Genomic DNA, 19,752 nt, shown 5'->3' with positions numbered 1-19,752 from the left:
CAGTATGTAACTGTCCGTACTTTGTACTTGGTTCTCACGTACTCGTGAAACGTCATCATCAAGACTGCATCGGACCAGACTAGTGTGCATAGATATGAATCAGTAGATAGGACCATAGAGAGGAATCGGTAGATGGGACCATAGATATGAATCGGTAGATGGGACCATAGAGATGAATCGGTAGATAGGACCGTAGATATGAATCGGTAGATAGGATACGCCCCTTTTAGCTGCGTGGTATGGCAAGGCTAAGCTAGTGGGGCAAAGCTTCAGAGCATTCAGTTGATGTAGACGGTGTGAAAATGGATGATTACACACTATGTCGTACGATTAAGACAGGGAAACTTGGAATAACTTTTCATAGGTAAGAATAGTTTTTGGCTCTTTTTTCATTCTTAAATCTTGTTGAGAGCTTCCAGATTATGAGAGCTAACTAGTTATCCACTGGCAAAACACTAACGTGAGCTAGCAGCTTGACAACCAAATACCAGTATTAGTTTGTAGTAGTAGTTAGTTTGTGTTCTTCTAAGTTTAACTCCAAGATTTTAAATACTTTCATTTACTGCAAATGAATATCTCCTCCAAATGTCTCACTAATAATCATTATATAATGATTATATAGGGGAGGCCACCACCCACTTCCCCTCCTACTCTCCACCCTGACTCCGCCTTGGCTCCATCCATGTGGTCATTTTATTACAAACAGAAACTACGATGTCAAAGGGACGACGAATTTGTTTCTTTTTATCTGATCTGTAGCTCAGTGAGTTAAGGGTTTGCCTATGGAGCTGCAGGTTCAAGACCAGACTCTTCTTAAATTTTTTTGAAAAATGCCAATGGTGTGTCTTGAACCTGCTACCTTCCACTTGGTAGTCTCTCTTCTTACCCCCTGAGCTACTCACGCAGATATATATATATATTTTGCACATTTATCATCTATTTTTTGACGCTTGAGTTTTTTTTTTTTTTTTTAACTCGAGTCTCGACTCGACCGTTTTTCTCAGGAGGTTGTACTTCAGCTTTTGCGCTGGAGGGTTGAACCCTCAGTTCCAAGACTTTCCAAAGCCTCCAGACCTCCCGAGTCCTTAGGACCTGAGTTTTTACACAGTCTGAGGGCTGAAATTTTCTACGTCCCTCAGTAGATCTCTGTTAGATTTAACTGTCAGACAGTCCAAGGACTGATATCTTCCAAGTTCTTGAGTAGTTCCTCTGTTAGTTTGAACCTTTAGACAGTATGAGGGCTGAAGTTTTAAACCTTTCTCAGCAGTTCTCTGTTAATTTGAACTTTCGGGTTAACAGAAGCCTTAAAACTTGTAACCATGAGTCTTGATTTCACATTTAGATCCATCTGATTTCTTCTCAGATGGATGGTGCTTTAGAAATCCTGAAAAAACTTTGATTCTCTTCACTGAACAGTAAAGTTTGTGGAGATCAGAAGGTAACATTAGTTTGATCGATTGATTTTTGCCTTCAACTACTAGTAGACTTTATCTGGAAAGCAGTTTTCTGAAATGAGTTCTTATTAAATCTGTCCACAATCAAACCAAGAGCATAGAAAGAGGAAATGTTTGAAGAAACAATTTGATGTTTTCTTTTCAGACTAGAAAACACTTTAAGACCTTTATCTGTTTTTGCTCTTTTTGATCATTTTATTCTCTCTTCTGTTTAATTTGATCTTCTAAAGTCTAACTGGTGTCTTTTCAAATGTTTTGTCTTCAGTTTGATTCTTCTTAAATGCTTAGTTTTGCTCTTTTCTCACCTTTTGTTCTTTTCTAACGTCTGATTTGATTTTGAAATGTTTTGTCTTTTTAATGTTTGTTGTTTTTTCAAATGTTTCATTGGCTTGTTTGAAAAATTTCCTTTTCTTTCTCAGTGTTTAAGTTTGAGATTAAATCTTTAAGGTTTTTCTTTTTAAATGTTTTACCACCTTTTAATGTTTAATTTTCTTTTTAAAAGCTTCATTGTAGTTTGTTTATTTCCTATTTAAATTTTTGTCTTTAAGATTTTCTAATTAAACATTTAATTTTTCAGTTAAATATTTTCTTTTTAAAGGCTTAATCTAATTAAATGTTTTGCATTTTTAAATGTTCAATACTCTTGTTTAATTGTATTTTTTAAATATTTCCTCTTTAATATTTTAGTTGAAAAAATGTTTAATTTCATAATTACATGTTTTGTATCTTCTGTTTCATTATCTAATTAAATATTTTGTCTGTTTAATATAAATTGTATTTAATGTTTAATTTTCTTTAAAAGTTTTATTGCATTAATTGTTTTTTCCTTTGATTTAATTGCTTTTTAAATGTAGTTTATTTGTTTAATCTTTAGTCAAGATTCTAACCCCAACCTTTAAAATGAAAAAAACCCTTAAATCACATCAATGAAAATCCTTCTGGTGTCACAATCATGAGTTACTCAGTTATTTAGTTTATCAATTCAACTTCATTTGTTTAGTACCTTTCACACATGACAAAACTGGAAACTGCAGAGTGACAGTAGAACCAACAATATCTCCTGTTTTCTCCTTTAATGAGTCAACTCTTCTTGTGCTTTCAGACCAAAGAACTACAGACTCTTCACAACCTGCTCAAACTCTTGGTACAGGACCTCACCTCACGGGTCAAGAAGGTTTCCTTCTCATTTCTACTCTGAAGCTCACCTTCTCGAACTGCTAACAAATGTTTCTGCTGCTCTAAAATCTGGTCTCCAGAACTTCCTAAAAACTCTCAAAGTCTCTTCTGCTGCAGGTTGTTTTGTAGAACTGTTCCAGAAAACCTCACTAAACCACATGGAGGAGCCTCAAGATAGTCGTCCAAATGAAACCGTACAAAAACCAAACTAGCACAACCTAAACTCTAAAGTCTCCTGCAGCCTACCAGAGAATCTCTTTAAACAGAGAATCAGGACAGGAACTCTTACCTTCTGGACAACCAACATTGGTTCACAAACAAGAATACAGAAGGTGTCTGACCAAAAACCTCTAAAGACTCACTACAGCCAAGATAAAGACACAACTCAGCTGCACCAAATCCACTAATCACTGCACACATTAGCACCATGTGCTAACTGTAGCTAAAGAACCACATTTACCAAGACAACTATCCAGTACAAAGCCCTAAAACACACAAAGAAACACATTAAACAGGATTTTACTACTGGAAGCTGCAAGCCAATGCCTAAAGAACAAACTAAGGCCGAGCCAGTGAAGAGAAGCAGAGGTAATGTTTGACTGCAGACATAAAGCAGGAAGATAGTGAGCTGCTCAGGTGTTCCTGATAACACCAAGCAGCCACCTGGACAGCCAATAGGAACACAGCTTACTGGAAGTCCAGAGGGCTGGCTTAGTGAAGTAAATTTGGTTTAAAGTTGAAGCAGAAAGTTAACAAAGAAAGTTGAAAACCACCTTCTGATACCTGAAATCTCTGAGTTTTCACACAAAGAACTCCTGAACATGTCAAACTGTAAAACGTCATAGTATGGTGTGTTGCTCAAAAAACATTATGATTGGCTGTCTCGGGTCGCCGAGGAGCGACACAAAAAAAGACAAACGCTGGTTTCCAGGGGGTTTGGCGGCTATTTATTTGAAAGAGTAGGTTTACAACAACACAACATGTGAACAGAAAAATCACAAAGTCTGTCTGTAGTTCAGCTGAAAATATTAGTTTTTGTCATTTTTATTGACCAAACTTTTCAGGTAGTGGATGAAGAATAATTAAAGCTCTCATGTAGAAGTCCAACTTATTTTTGATCCTTATGGAGAGTTTAATCTTAGAGTTTGTAAAGCTGTTGACTTTTTAGAGTCACATGGATTGTTTTGACATTTAATAACCGAGTCCTGAAATAAAATTACAGTTGTGGATTTCTGTCATTAAGTCTGGACTAAACAAATAACAGCAGCAGAAATGTCAAATGTCATAATGAGGAGTCTAGATTGAGGTTTCTCACTTGATAATGATCAAAACATGAAATTTAGGTTGGTTTAAAGTATTCCACCTTAAATCTTTGAATGTTGACCTAAAAGGTTGGTTTCAGGAAGTATTCCACCTACAAGGTCCTCACACATCCACCTTAAAGGAACATTCCACCAAAAATCCTTGGACATGCACCTAAAATGTTGGTTTAACCGAGTATTCCATCCAAAATCCTCAGAGACCTAAGGGACTGGTTAAAAGGAATATTCCACCTAAAACCTCAACTAGGGCAGTATGTGCAGCAGCGACAGCAGAAATAGGTCCTCTCTGGGTGGAAGAACCGTGTCCGAGTGGCAGCTCCCTTTCTGCTCTTACCTTACTCACTAAACTCAAGTGCCATGGAGGACTCCAGTAGTTCACGTTTCCTGCTGCAACCTTCTCTTTTTCAGCTTTCTTCCACATCTGATCACTCCCGACTCGGTTTTTGTTGATATTTTTAACCCTTTTTCCAAGCTTTGACCAATCTGACAACATGAAGTACATCATTGGCATCGGTGGCGTAACCAATGGAGGGAAAACCACCCTCACCAACCACCTGATCAAGAACCTGCCCAACTGCTGTGTGGTCCATCGGGATGACTTCTTTAAGCCCCAAGATCAGATTGAAGTTGGTGAAGATGGCTTTAAGCAGTACGATGTCATCACTGCTCTGGACATGGACGCCATGAGTACGATCTACGCGTGGCTGGAGAACCCGGTGCAGTTTGAGAAGTCTCATGGCGTTAATAATACCCTGGACACAGAGATTGTCCCGAAGTCTGACCACAAGGAGGAGGAGGAGACTCACATCCTCATTGTGGAGGGCTTCCTGCTTTACCCCTACAGGCCTTTGATCGACGTGCTAAACCAATGTTACTTTATTTCCATCCCATATGAAGAATGCAAAAAGAGGAGGTGCTCTAGGAAGTACACGGTGCCAGACCCCCCCGGCCTGTTCGATGGCCACGTCTGGACCATGGACCTGCAACACAAGAACATCTGCTCACTGTGAAAGATTACTGAGAGCAGCTTTTTGTGATTTCTATGCAGAACACTGTGATGTTTGCTGAGCTGTGCACTATTAAATGATTTAAGAATATGGAAAATTGCTACTGTTTATTATTGTTCTCAGGTTTACTATTAAATGTATAGATTGCTACTTACTGTATTTTATTGTATTTTAAAATTTACATTACTGCACAGAATATTTCAGATTATTTTACCACAGATCAAGGGTACAGATTGTTGTTGTTCACTGTGTATTGGGTAGTACTCATTTTGATTTAGACTGATTAGTATCCAGAACCCTATGATGTTTATGATATACAGAGAACTAGTTGCTAAAAGTACAGAATATTATTTCTTATTTTAGGTGTGATAATTGTCAGTAAACATTCTAAGAAGTGAAAATTGACAGGGTTGTATATAGTGCTGTTCTTGCACAATATTTGTCATTTAATTGCCCTCAGGATACTGTCATTGAGCTTACCAGTTTTACATAACAGGCAAATGCTGCAGCTAATGATGCTGTAATTCACATAAACAAGGAAACAAGTCCATAACTTGAATGTTAACAGTCCAAAATGAAAAGGTCACATACAGCTTTCCTAGTGGGTTAAAGAGCCAAAAAAAAACAACAACATGAAAAATACTTTGTAAAAGCGAGAGGTCGGTAGCAGCTTTGATTTTTATTGCAACTTTTCGGTGGCCCCCCCCAAAATATCTGCTGTACCCCCCTGTGCCCCCCCACTAAAATTAATCTGGATCTGCCACTGACGTTATCACTGCCATTTCTGTAACATTTCCACATCTATCAATGCACTGTTCATTTATATAGAATGTTTTCCTCCTGACTGTCCCACACAGGTCCAGTCCATCCCATCACCCTCTTCACCTTAGTGTCCCTGATCACTTGCATCGCCTGTTACCTCTTCCGCTTGTGCCTTAGGAAGCAACCAGACAAGTCAACGAGCTACCAGGTCAGCTCATCCACAACTCACTGTTCATCTCGAGATGTACCAATACTGAATGAAGAGTGTGTATTTTAAATTAAGTAATACCTTTCATTCTTTTTCCATTGTTCCCTTTCTCTGTTTCAGATGTCTGATCAGCCAACAGAGGGGACGTTCCCTGATGCAGACAGGAGTACTGTGACATCCACCACCGCCTCCAGTGTACAGTACCAATTTATTTTTCTGTTAGCTTCTCCACCACTAAAACAAGTTTTATTTGCCTTAAAAATTGTCATCGCTTTCCCAGTATTCAGGGAAATATTCATTTACATGAGTGCTAACAACTTTTTGGCAGTCACAGTGGTCAGATCCTTGAAACTTGACACAGCAGGCTCAATTTTACTTGTGTAAAAGTTCAATCAGCAGCAGATGCTGAGTGACTTTCCCAGGCAGAGAATCCACCTCTAGAAGAAAACCAATATGCAAATATAGGTGCCATATTTTGAATTTAGTAGCTTGCTCAATTCTTGGGTGAGCTTCAAAGCCCACCATTGTAGTTTTAACTCGCCTACATTTATCTCACAGCCCAAATTAGTAGTTACATAACATATGTCTTTTAAAATATTTGTTATAAACCATCCAACCGAACAAACAACAACCTGTGTGATCCTTCAAAGCATATAAATAACATTGTCTCCATATTATGCTCTGGAACTGGATCCATAATGTGAACATTCAGAGCTGTTATTTGTTCTATTCTAAACATAGCGCAAACATATTATGTCATGCTGACTATGTGCAACACAATAATCACGATTCATATACAAATTTATGCATATTTACATCGTAATTGTAGGCTGGGAAAACCAACCCAAATTTATAACCGTGCTTTCATCTCACTGTGAATTTCATGATTTACTGCGTGGCACAATCATAAACTACATGCTGATCTGCCTCCCTCAGCTGTTTGTGGCGTCCGTGTTGCTGGAGCCAGAGCTGGCTTTGACTCCGATGCCCTCCCCGGCCCACCACAGCTATGGCGCCATGGCCAGCTCCCAGAGTTCAAGCCACGGCCCAGTGGAGGAAGAGGAGGGTGAGGAAGATCACGCCCAGACCCGTGAGACTGAGCTGCAAGACCCCCCGGACCCCTACTGCTCCAGCCGGCTCATGGACAGTCCTGTGGGCTACCAGTAACACCAAAATCCCCCTCCTCCAAACTGATTTCCACGTGTCCTTCAGCCGAGGGACACAGATTACTAAATGTCACAATGCTGCGTCTTCACGACTGACCTCAGACTCCAACTTTGCTGCCTCGGACCTTGAGACTAGATTGTGCTTATCAGGAAGGATGAAGAACCCAAAGAGGAAAGGAGCAGAATCCATGTAAACATAATTAAACAGACAAAACAACTGTTTTAAGGACACAAACATCAGTCTGAACAGAAGACAACATCAAGCTAAATGTACAGATTATTTAGGCTAAATGCTCAGCTGCTCCTTGGTAGAGAATCTATCTTCTTCTATGGCTTCGTTTGCAAGTTAAAAAGGTTGCAAGTGGAAACGACTGGGGTGGAATCGCCTGTGGGTTGCTATCAGAGAGAGTCTTGGACGTGAGTGGAGGTGAAAGTTCCCATCGGAGTGGGTGGTGTGAGCAGGCTTGCCCCGGCAGACTGACAGAGTGGTCTGGGCACGGGTGATATCTGGTTCCTCTGCGGCGGAGCTCGGCGAGGCTGAGGGTGAGGGCAGCTAGTTGTGAAGCCATCTGCAGTGAGAGCGCAGACAGACGGAGGGCCGAATGTAACTCAGAGATGTACTGTAATGTATGTACCCTCTCTGCACGGAGGCACAAGCAGCTCGACTGAACCCAGAGCGCGTTGTAACTAGTAACAATTTAAGGTTTGCTATTTTTGCTACGTTATTTTTGGTGTCGTTGATATTGTGCTTTGGGTCGGGGGAGAAGGGGGGGCTGGAGATTAGTCAAAGAGCTGTCCCATGTTAATCATGATGTTAGATAATTATGCTGTTTTGACTGTGTACATGATCCAAACAGATTTTTATTTGTTAATTTGGGGAAATTCACCTTCTTGCCCAGAGCTTGGTAAGGAGACTGATAGCACTCACATGTCCGTACAATAGATATATTACTATTTTAGCTTTCTGTCACAGTAGTATCAATCTTTTCATCTCACTCTAGGCAAAAAAAACATATATATATTTAGGAAAATGAGCAACTATTCATCTAATTTCTACAGGCTGCTATAAAAATAAAAGTACATCTTGGAATTACAATGTTTTAAAAATATGCCATGCAGTCTACTTTAAAAATATCTAGAAGAATTTATTAATTTTGCTAATTATGTGAAATAACAACACTAACTACAGCCCCTGTGCTACAATTAAAGCCATTATATTTGCATATTTTTGTTGGGAAAGATGTAAAAAAAAAAAAAAATCTAAATGTTACCACAATGGCTTTGGATCCTTTTTTTTGTATCAATTTGTTTAGATGTTGGTCTAATATTTCTGTGGTAAAATATTTTTTGTTATGTTACAAACACACACAACCAGTAGAATTAAAGCATACTGTCCTGTCTGCTGCATGTACACTATGTTGTATAACTGACGTATGCATTTATGTCCTCCCGCTTTACGTTTGACATGAACTAAACTCATTGATTTGCAGTCAGGTTTTGTATTATGGGATAATTTTTTGTCTGTCATGGTGGGTAAAAGTTTTTCTCATAGAGGTGAATGTGAACTGACTGTAGTCTGTTATTCATGTCCTTTGCTGTGCCTTGAAGAAACTCCCCCCTTTTCGTGTGACAATCCAGCATGGCCTGAAATATGCTGCATGGACTGAAAACTGCGGGGAAAACAATGAAGAGTTGAAAACACAACAACAAAAACAGAGTGGTTTCCTTTCATTCAGAGTGAAACAGACACGAGCAGCAGCGGGATCCGTCAACTAACATAGAAACAAAACATATCCACATCGCCATAAAGGTTTGCTCTGTTGTCATCGGCCTGCAACTTCTTCAAAGTTTCCAATTTCCTGTGCACTTGTAAACCATCTGGAATTTTAAATATAGAGTTTCATCTTCTACAGATCAGTGACAGCTGAGCAAACCTCATCTGTTTATGAAGTGAACGGAACAAGTGAATGTTCATGAGATCGCTGGTTCCAACATCAAGAATGAAATGTCCAGCTCAGCGCTAACTTTGTGTCTTTATGTCACAGCAGTTGTATTGCTTTTGAAAGACGTTTTGTAGCGTGGCCTTGTCGGTGCCTTGTGTTGATTTCAATCGGTATCTTTTCGGTTACAGATCATGTACTGTGTATGGCCGATCTCTGTAGAGGATAAAAATATCTTTAAAAGTTGATCATTCAGCATCACAGCTTTGATTTTAAAACCATCCTTCTCTCTCAGAAGCTTCTCGTTGTTCAGTAAAGTTGACCTTTAATGCATTTTGTGTTCTGTCTCAGAAACTGTGTTATGATATGCTGTGCTACTTTACGTCCTTTTATAAAGTTGATGGCATATGATTTCATGAAATGAAATGTATTTTGCTCCATTTTATGAGGAATCTAATTGTAGTTCCTCATGCTGTGTAAAAGAGATGAAAGCTGGCAGCAGAGAGAGAGAGTATGAAGTGGTCAGTGCTGAGAATCATGATGTAAAATCTATTTGGGAAAAAAAAACATCAAAGACCATCTCAAAATTTCTGTCTCTCAACTGCCAACATGGCCCCTGGGTTTCTCTTCCAGAAGCTTGTTTCAAAGATCATTAAACATATTTTCCTTTGAAAAACACAAAATAAAACTTATTAGGGTATTCTTGGCTCTAATGGCCATGTGAAGACGGATTGTCCATTTCCATGCCTAACTACTTTTATTGTATCCTGACATGTCTGTTCATATGCAGTTGCCTTGGCTGTCCGAGGTCAAATAGCTTTCCAGGCGTGCCCACTCACTGTTTTTTCTTTTCTTTTTTGCTCTTGTGTATCATAAGGACATGATTTCAAATTTAAGCCGGCTGTAAGTGTGGGTTGCTGTATCCCCAAGAAAGCTGAGGCGAAGGGACGGACTGCATTTACGATTGATCTCTGTCAGGCTAATGACTTCTCATCTGTCAAAAGTGAAGTGCTGTGATCTGAAATTAAAATTAATTCAGCTCAATCCACTCATCTTGTGCCATGAACTCCTTGTTCCTCTCCTCTGCTGTGGAGGATGAAAGGATTTTGAGAGGCAGTGAGTCAGACTTCATGTGGTAAACAGTAGTACAAGGGTGAACGTGCGCATGAATCCTTTGGGAAATGTGTGAAGGAAATTCTTGCATACAGTTCAATACTGGTTTATGACTAATGCTATTTGGGAAATGCTTTAATTATTGGTACCACTTTCATGCACGGACATCAAGGAGGAACAGTAGAGCATGACTCTGACTCAAAGTGACAACCTTTACCTATAAACACATGTAAAGCATAATAATTAACATGTTACGTCTGCTTCGTTCAATTTGTGCAAAAGATGACTTGCAAAAACAACAATATGTGGTTTTACGGCAGTTCTGGGAGGGCCAAGAAACTGTCTGCAACATAACCTATTGTTAAGATACAACTTGTCCTTTTTATACTTGTTTTCGCACAAAATCAACAAGACATAATTTAAAGGTGCTAGAAAGAGCCATATTTGCTGTTTTCCTCAAGTCTCTAGAAGATCAAACCTGTCATCTCATTCGACGCAAGAAAGTAAATAAGATAAAATGTGCCAAAGTGCAACTGCTGGTGACAGTGATTCCTCAGACCACCCATCCAAATATAATCACAGGCTCAATATTTAACAATGCAGTAAAGGGGGCGATAATGAATGCAGGTGATAGCTCAGCATCTGAAGCGCTGCATGTGCATACAAACTATCATTGGGACATTCCTCTGCACATACTACAGACCTCATTGGCCCCTGAAGCCACATCAGAGTGTGGATAGGCCAGTTAATTACATGGGCCTGCTTTTATCCAAACCACTCTGGAAAGTGGTAGCATCTTAGTGCCAGTGGAAGATGTTGTTCCAGCAAAGTAGTGGAGATGTATGTATTTTTCTGAGAAACATCTCACACTGGCTGCATGGGTGGCAATTCCTTGTAGCGAAAGGGTTTTTGTGTGTGCGGGGGGGGGGGGGGGGGACACACCATAGCCCGCAATCTGTTATATACAGTCCTTCTTCACTGCTTAGAGTTACGAAAGAAGAAAGTCCCTGACATTTCCCCCTGTCACCCGTGGCAACAGCAGTGAAAGGTGAATTCCTCTGGGTGTGTGGCCTGCCGCCTGCCTTTCTCCTGCCCAGATGCTCAGAATAGAAAATGCCTCTGCCTCGTGCAGCAAACATATTGTCACTCCCATATGGGCTAGTTTCAGCATGCAAATGGAGCTTTCAAAGTTGGCCCCCTCGAGTATATTACAGGCTACAGTCCACCCAACTTACATAATAAAAGTTCATTCTTGGAAAAGGCAGTTGACAAAACAATAATACCACAATGATTTTTTAGTTGCTGTACAAGAGCTTGTCCATCTCATCTTACAGTCCTTCCCTGCAGTTGGACTTTGCCAAGTTTCAGATTTTCATTTTTCCGAAGACAATATGGCTTGTTATGTTTATTTAAAAGTTTTCCTCTAAAAACAGAAGCAGCAATGTCACCAGGAGGTCCGTTCAGTAGCTTTTCAAGGCCTTTCAGTCGCAAGCTTAGTTAACTTTTGAACCCATATGTTAAAATTTATGCTTTTTGTCTGCTGTCCTTTTCTCTGCCACATTCGCCCTCACTCCAACCAGTCAAGGCAGACGACCATCCTCACAGTGCCTGTTCTGTTGGAGGGTTTTTCTGATTTGCCAAAGAGCTTGAAATTTTGGTTTTGTTGGTTTCTCTCTATATAATAAGAGTGTAAGACCTTGAAGTCTTTATGTGAAGTTCCTGAAATAACTTCATGTTGTAAAGTGGCACTATACAAACGAGAAAAGCACCCAGAGAGCACAGTACTCTGCCAAGGCTGCTCAGTCATTGTATTATTTACGACAGAGAAGTCCCGATAAGTCCGCAGCGGTGGATTTGCAGGAGGATCGCAATCTTGTGATTGTCAGCTAGCATTCACTTGCTGTCATAGTAATATAGTTGGGGGCAGTGGTGGTGCAGCGGTTAAGTTTATGGACCACTGATCAGAAGGTCAACGGTTCAAACCCCCATATGGCCACTGTCAGGCCCTTAACCCTTCCTGCTCCAGGAGTGCAGTACTATAGCCGACCCAGATTGGGACATACAAAAAACAGTGTTTCATAGTGCTGTTCTGTATTTGTGACAAATAAAGGCAATTTATTGTTGCTATCTTGCAATAATACACTTAACAAATCAGTGGATCCATACTATAAGCCACATCACTAACAAAATCTAATCACTTGGCCCTTGTGTCATTTCTGACCTTCCCTGAAAATTTCACCCAAATCCATTATTCCGTTTTTGAGTAATGTTGGGCACAGACAGACAAACAGATGGACAATCGTCCCATAACTCTGCTGCATTCCTTGGCAGAGTAATAAACTAAACTTAATAGCATTCGATTGTTTAGTGATCTTGATGAGGGAATGTTCAATATAGGGACTACTTTATAACACTGAAAAAGTCTCCAGTGCATTCCTTTTAGGCAACAGTTTTTGGTATAAAGGACTGATCAGGTGACTGCAGTAAGCTGTTGCTGAATAGTTTAATTGCATCATAGCCTTTATCATAATTACCGACTACCAACTGAGCAAGAAAATAGCTACAGAAAATCAATTGTTGGTTCGTTTAATCGTTAAATGAGACAATCTACAACAAACCAGAAGTGTATTAGTTGACAGCTGGAAATAGTCTCAAACAAATACTCTTGTTTGAGTAACAAAAAGCAACCGTTACCAGCTGTTTTGCACTGAAACTCAACCTATAATGGTAACTGTTTTTGTAGAGATTACCATCTTCAATAGGAATCGAGGGGGAATTAAAAGATGTAATGCATCAGCAAGTACAATCAAAACACCGGCCTTAACCTAACTGACTGTACTTGGTGGTGGCAGTAGCTGTTTAGCAGCTGCTGACAGACAGCTTATTCGTGCTGTTGTGGTTGTTGCTTGGCAGACTTGTGTTGCAGTCGTGGTCCTAGAGAGCTATCAGAGCGAGTCTTATTAGGCTGAGTCTGCATGCATGCCCACTATCCACTCCTCACTCCTCTGCACAGCATGATTTAGGATGAGTGAGTGATTAAGCAATGCCTTTGCTTTCCTCCTTCATGAAAAACAAACACATGCGCTCACACACACACACACACACACACACACACACACACACACACACACACATATACGACCATCACTTAACAGTTGCCATGACAACGTTCAATACCCCTTCATTCCAAAACACATTGCAGACTTTCTAAAAATAATGTGTTGTCTTTTCTCACAGACCCCTCTCCAGACGACAGCCTTCAGAGCAAATCCTCGTACACTACAAGGTAAGACGGTAGAACCCTAGGAGCTGATGGAGGAATTACCTCGAGGGAAATAAGCACACGGTTAGTCAGCAGCTGATTGAATTTTGTTGCAATCCAAGCATCGGTTGGGGATCTGAGAGGAGGCTAAATGAGACAAACTGAGCCTCAGCGTTTTTTGTGTATGCTGAGGCGAGACGTGGAGCATGAAGCCAACAAAAATCCAGCAGACTCTCCGTGGGACAGAGGGAGTGAGGGTACTGTTGGCAGCGCACAGAGACAGATTAAGGCCATGTCAGCAGCTCCTCCAGCAGCAGAACAGACAGCCAGCTCATGGATGTGACTTTTACTGGGATACAAACAAATTGTACAGATGGGAGAAAGGAGCCCTGTGTATTAAAATCCTCTCATTGCAGGACACACAAACAAACTGATGTAGAAGCAGAAACATGTGCAAATATCAGTTTTTATATGGTTTTGGAGGATAATGCAAAACAAAAGAACAGAACGGACTGTCAAGAATTTGGTGAAATTCGGGAAACATTCTCGATGTGACATTGTGCAGCTGCATGAGTAAGTGGGCTGATGTGCCTGGAGTCACCCTCGTCTCTGTAGCCCAGGGCGATGAGCCATTCGATGCTTGGATCTTATGTAACACTAGGGGATGGGCTGGCAGTGGGAAGGAAATCAGGCATTGAGTGATTGATTTCAAAAGCTGACCATTGTGTTGTAACCAGAATCAGTCTGTGACAAACAATCCACGACCAAAAGGAAAACACACTGACCTCGTTCAGCAGTAAAATATCCACAGATCACTTTATTTAGGCTCCAGTAAGCACATAACATGTTTTTTTTCTTTAAAGTGTAGGATGGAATCCAGCTTACAAAGAGTGCGTGCTCTTATTAACTCGAATAATAATGTGCGTTTTTTGGTTGAAGGATAACTAGGTGAAGTCATCGCTGTTCAGTAGCAGCTGATAATGATGAGGTAGACAGTGACACACCCAATATACTGTATATACACATCTGGATGTTAAAAAGATAACAGGCCAGTGGTCAGTCATGCCAGCTAAAAATACATACTGTCAGGTAATTCAGGAAAGAAACATGGTGAACAACCTGCATAGGGCGGCGAACATACTAAAAAAGAGCCACTATAAATACACCACCTACACAGTCAGTTAACAAACATCACACCTGTGGGCTGGAAAGTACAGACTATGGAGGGAAAAAACAGCTCAAAACAACCCTGTTTTTTACTTTTCTGTAGGAATTGGACATTACGGAGTTGTAATTTTTCACTTTTCTTAATTAAACGAAACCTGATTATAAGTTGCCAGTTGGTTTTCTCATATTGGGTTCATGAAGTGGAATCCACACAAGATATCTCCAGGATGTTCTGTTCATGACATATGAGAAAAAAGTCAATGCTCTTTCACTGCACATACTATTCAGAGAATATAAAAATAAAATTTTTAAATATAAACTCAGACTAAAGCGATAATAACCACATATCAGCAGCTTGGATTTACAGTTGTATGGTGTTATTATCTAATACTTGGCGCACTGTTGCTAAGTTACTTGGCATTCTGGCCATGAATGTAAATAACAACTGACGATGATACATACAGTGTTATGGCAGCGATAATAATACACACATATTGGACAGTGTTAGCACACAGTATCTCTGTATTATTTGTTTTGGGTTGATAAATTAAATGGAATATTGTCATCAGTTACTGTTCCATTTGTGTCATTAAGTCTAAATAAGTATTAATATCCAGCTTCAGTTCCACATAGATACTCTGTGTTGGAGAAACACAAGCCACTCTGGTTATTTTCAGCTCTAAAGCCAAGGGGAAAACTACATAAGTAGTCGCAACAATGCAGGTAATAAGCATTTCTAAGATAGGCAACTACAATACAACCAAACTACTTCACACTAACAATAACTGGAAATTGATAGCCAAGGAACACAGATGTCAGAATTCCTCCAAGATTCCATTCATTTTCAAATGCTAAAGGTCACATAACAGTCTATGAGTTAGAGTTTAACAGTCATCAGACGCCTACCGAAATACTCACAACCTCGACTGAGGAGAGCATCACGCACCGTGTCGAGTAAGGTGCACGTGGACGCCTTAACAGTCACAGATCGCTGAAAAAAGCTATCAGAGAGTATAACAGTTCTTGTCAGTATCTATTGAATATAATGTTATAAATTCGCTTTGCTTATCTTCAGTAGCTTAAAAGTTAGATAACAAAGTCACTCACAAAAAGTGTAATGTGTAATATCAATTTAAAAAAAACACACAGTAATGAATACGATTAAAGTGATCAGGTTTTCTTCTGTAAAATGACATTGCATTGTCTCACAAGTTTTGTTGAGTATCACTGTGTTCCAGTTAGTTAGAGAGCTGCCCTGCTGGCCACAGTAACCATCACAGTTTGAGTAGTGTGTGATGCCTAAATGTAATATGTATTGTTTCACAAGTGTGCAACTCTTTTAAGATACATCACCAAGACCACTACAGTCACTGTTATCATTTGAATAGATATATCAAAGCCATTATATACAAAGAGACTCAACAGTTATCCAAAATGCTTTTTCTCAGTTCGAGGCGTTCAGATTACAGGTCCAGACTTAGGAGAACCAAAGCAGGCTGGCTCAGATTCTCACAGCTTAACAGCAGCATTGTTTGGTAGCTAAACATCCACAGCAAAGAAAATAAACTCTGCGATTGGACGGTCGAATTGACAAGTGTAACTATGCCATACAGCCGCTACGCTATATGCGACCCCACTCACAGAGCAAATGTACAGCAGCTAAAGCCACAATGCTGCAAGTTACACAACCTTATTCCATGGCAACCATGTTGATGATTTGACAGCAACTGCTCAGCAGCTCCCGCTGTGCGCCTCAGTCGGCCTTGTCCTCGCCATTCTTGGCCCACCCTCGGCTCATAGCTGCTACCACGATGCTGTACATGTTGAGCCAGGCTTGACGCAGCGGTGCTGTGTAGGCCTGGCCCAGACTGCACTGCAGCATGTAGAGCAGGGACTCCCCCACCACCTGCAGGAGTGACAACAAACAGAACACACACACAGAAAAAAATACATTTTCACAAAGATCATTCACTTGTGAAATCGCTTTTTGAGAGTTTCACTATAAGTGTTGGTCCTACAGCAAATGACTGTGTGTTGACTCCCACTGCCTGATGCTTCCTCCCGAGGTTGAGCAGAAAGTCCTCCAAGGAGTGAAGGTCGTCCAGGTGGCTGACTGCTGCATCGATCACGAGCATCACCTGAGACCAGGGGCGCAGACACAAACAGAGAGTGTTAAAAAGCTGTGCACAAGTAAAGCTACAAATGTGTGTGTACTTGTAGTGGTCACTGTGGCGAATGGAGCTCACCTTGGTGACATGGTCCAGGAACTCAGGGCTGGAGAGGCAGTCTTGTGTGGAACCACAGTTTGTACTGTAGTGGAAAAGACTGAGGAGCGCAGGGTCCAGCTCAAACAGTCTACCACAGACAAATACCACACTATTCTATAGGTGTATACAGATGGCACGGGTTCAAACATTCACACAGACACAAAATCAATCTAGAAATCATACATCTACAAATCTCCCGTGCTAGCGTCTGATTTAGCAGCAGCTGTCTCAAAGTAAATTGTGGATTATTGCAGTCTGTCGCCAAGCAACAAGTAAAGCCTCCGGTCCCTGCATGGTGAAAGTGTACAGCATAAGATCTTGCTTGATTCTCTCTCCACACCTGTGATACACATACTAAAATGACAGCTAACAAGTAGCAAAACAAAAAACAGCAAGATCCTGTCACTTTTGCTCTCAGTGCTATTAAAAATCATACTAACAGAAGGTTATCTTGTTCTCTTCTAAGTTGCTTGACTGTCTTTACTCCATTTGAGTCATGCTGATTGTGGAAGACTGTACCTGGAAAACATGATGACGCCATGGGGAACTTTGTTCTTGCCTAGGCTCTCCCAGCTGCCTCGTATCAGCTCTTTGTCTTTCCCTGACAGCTTCTCCATCCTCCCTCAGGCTGCGAGCACGAGACAAGTTCTTCTGGTGGGGAAACACACAACTCCTCTACAGGACAAGAAGGCTCAGTTTGAGGAAAGCCATAATGTTTGGGTGAATCCACAGGCAAAACTTGTGCCAACCCACCTGAAAAACAAAGTGGAGCATCAAGTGAGCGGATAACAGCTGATTTACTGACACTGTCTAAGGTGTAAAGGAGAGACAGGGGGGACATGGCTGCAGGAGAAATGATACAATCATACTGTACCTTTTTGAGGTCAGTCTTCTCTCTGAACTTCTTCTGGTGCAGCCGGGCTGTGGGGTCTGTCTGTGTCTGTGTGTGTGAGTGTGTGAATGTGAGTGTGTTTGTGTGTGCAGGCAGCAGCCTTGCCTGACACTCTGGTGCACTTGTTCTCTCTTTCCCCGGCCCACGGTGCAGTCAAGAAGACAAGTTCTGCCACGCTCTTATCTGTCACACTGGCTGCTATCTCTCTCCCCTTTCCGTTTGCCTCTTGATATGCTCTCTCTCCAGCACTGGGGATATTATTCATGCCACTGAAGGAGAAAAAGAGGGATCTCTCTCTTCTGCTCCAGAGAGGCTGCAGCGAGCCACAGCTCCTCCTGCAGGTGAACCAAGGACTACAACACACTGACACTCACCATGCACACATAGCATGCATTGCACTTAACCAAAAACTTGGCAATTGGACTTTAACAGTATAAACAAGTTAATACAAATAAATAAGAAATTAAGATGAATAACCAGACAATTAAAAAACCCAACATAAGAAATCTGCATTGCAATTGCTGCTTTAAAACAGGGGACACCATTTGAGGCCTGCGTAATCTATTCTAGGAAGTGTCCTCATGCAACCCATGCATTTACAAAATTAAATGTGTGGGAATTTTAATATCGCGCAGCGGCTACAATAATAAGAGACCTGAACACGCCACCTTAGCAAAATTATATTGTTCATCTACTAAGCAAGAGCCACTCCTCAAACAAGCGTGATCATAACATTCAGCCGCCAAGTGTGCAGCCTCTCATTAATCTAAATGAGATGTGTTCGCTCCCTTTCTCTGCCTCCACACACAGATTTGAGGCTGCAGTTTGTTTAAAGAGATGTCACAGCCGTCTGCTCCCTCACGCATTTCACGGATGCAGGTTCCCACTCAGATATTATCTAACAGGTTGGGAGAGATTGGTTTTGTTTTCAGCTGTGCATCGGGGAATCACAGGTGCACAGCTTTCTCCTGAGGGACTACGAGGCAGAGTGGGGAGGGATACACGGTTCCCATGACAACCTGACAGGATGGAGCCCTTGAAGCTTTGTCATGTGATATTTGCAATTTCAAAGAAGGGACTCTGTGATTACTTGTTACATTTATGTATACTATGTGACAATTTTTTGTTGTTTTTTTCTGCTTTTTGTGTCTTTTTAATTCTAGAAAATTAATTCCATGTATATTTTAATTCCCAGACATCAATGCTAAATACTGAGGCAGTCCTGTTTTTATGTCATTTTCTTAAGAGTCTAGTCTAGCAGCACAAAACTGCATCTACCACAAGTTGCATTTCAAACTATGCGTTTAATAGTTTTAGATATTTTAATCTGAATTCCCATTGACTTTAGTAGCTTCAAAGCCTGGCACACTAGCCTTCAACAGGTAACCAAACGCATGTTCTGTTCTCCATGATGAACTTGTGATTATACATACATATTCAGACATACCCATGCGGTTTGTAACTTAAAATGATCACTTGAATTCCTGGCAGTCTGCTGTCAAAGCATAAGAGCACAGCGGAGGCCAGTGTTCAAGAGCATTTGATGTGGATCTGCAGGCTTGGAGGAGACCACTGAACCGGCCCGTGTGAGTGCAGATGCACAGAGAGGATTGTTTATTTAGGTGGCAGTGTGGCTGCAGAAATAACTGGGAACTTTAACCGAGCCATCTAAAGAAAAGTGCATGTCAGACGCTTGGTGTTCCTGTGGGACCTGTTCAATTTAAAAAACATACATGAATTTGATTTTTTTTAACATTACATAAGTAAAAATGCAACTGTGAGCATTGTCTGATACAATATCTCACAACACAGTTTTGTTATTTTATCATGGCTATTGGAAGCGTCTTGATTTAGCAGCACAAATGAATGCTACAAAGTAGTCTCAACTGGCGTTCTCATTTTGTTTTTAACAGTTTATTCTGGTAGCCACGTGTTCATTATCCTCTAAATTATAGTCTTTATACTTCTTAGTAAATTTGTTGTTGTAAAACTAAAAGCTTTTTATTGTGTGTGTGT

At 40.7% G+C, this 19,752-nt stretch overlaps 2 protein-coding genes across 4 annotated transcripts in view; one reads left to right on the top strand and one right to left on the bottom strand.

Annotated features, from left to right (window-relative positions):
* tmem63c (transmembrane protein 63C) overlaps window positions 1–10,083 on the top strand; it is a 46,006-nt gene extending 35,923 nt beyond the window's left edge. For both annotated transcript variants that reach the window (XM_022193270.2, XM_022193271.2), the window contains exons 21-23: window positions 5,817–5,929; window positions 6,050–6,124; window positions 6,866–10,083. In XM_022193270.2, coding sequence (XP_022048962.1) covers window positions 5,817–5,929; window positions 6,050–6,124; window positions 6,866–7,096 — 419 coding nt within the window. In that variant the 3' untranslated portion in view covers window positions 7,097–10,083. The remainder of the gene's footprint in view (window positions 1–5,816; window positions 5,930–6,049; window positions 6,125–6,865) is intronic.
* Window positions 10,084–14,199: 4,116 nt separating this feature from the next.
* ngb (neuroglobin) lies at window positions 14,200–19,716 on the bottom strand. Of its 2 annotated transcripts, none has more exons than XM_022193268.2 (5): window positions 17,719–19,716; window positions 17,364–17,597; window positions 16,824–16,932; window positions 16,596–16,715; window positions 14,200–16,483 (listed from the first exon to the last, which is right to left on the bottom strand). In XM_022193268.2, the coding sequence occupies exons 2-5, from the start codon at window positions 17,459–17,461 to the stop codon at window positions 16,331–16,333; spliced, it is 480 nt and encodes a 159-aa protein (XP_022048960.1). In that variant the 5' UTR covers window positions 17,462–17,597; window positions 17,719–19,716; the 3' UTR covers window positions 14,200–16,330. The 2 variants fall into 2 exon arrangements, with proteins under 2 accessions (XP_022048960.1, XP_022048961.1); XM_022193269.2 differs by having other exon boundaries at window positions 17,364–17,519.
* Between the last annotated feature and the right edge of the window lie 36 nt (window positions 19,717–19,752).

The sequence above is a fragment of the Acanthochromis polyacanthus genome, chromosome 1 (assembly GCF_021347895.1).
Source record: "Acanthochromis polyacanthus isolate Apoly-LR-REF ecotype Palm Island chromosome 1, KAUST_Apoly_ChrSc, whole genome shotgun sequence".
Taxonomy (NCBI): domain Eukaryota; kingdom Metazoa; phylum Chordata; class Actinopteri; family Pomacentridae; genus Acanthochromis; species Acanthochromis polyacanthus.
Note: the sequence above shows the minus strand (reverse complement) of the source record. Positions and strands in the feature narration are given on the sequence as shown.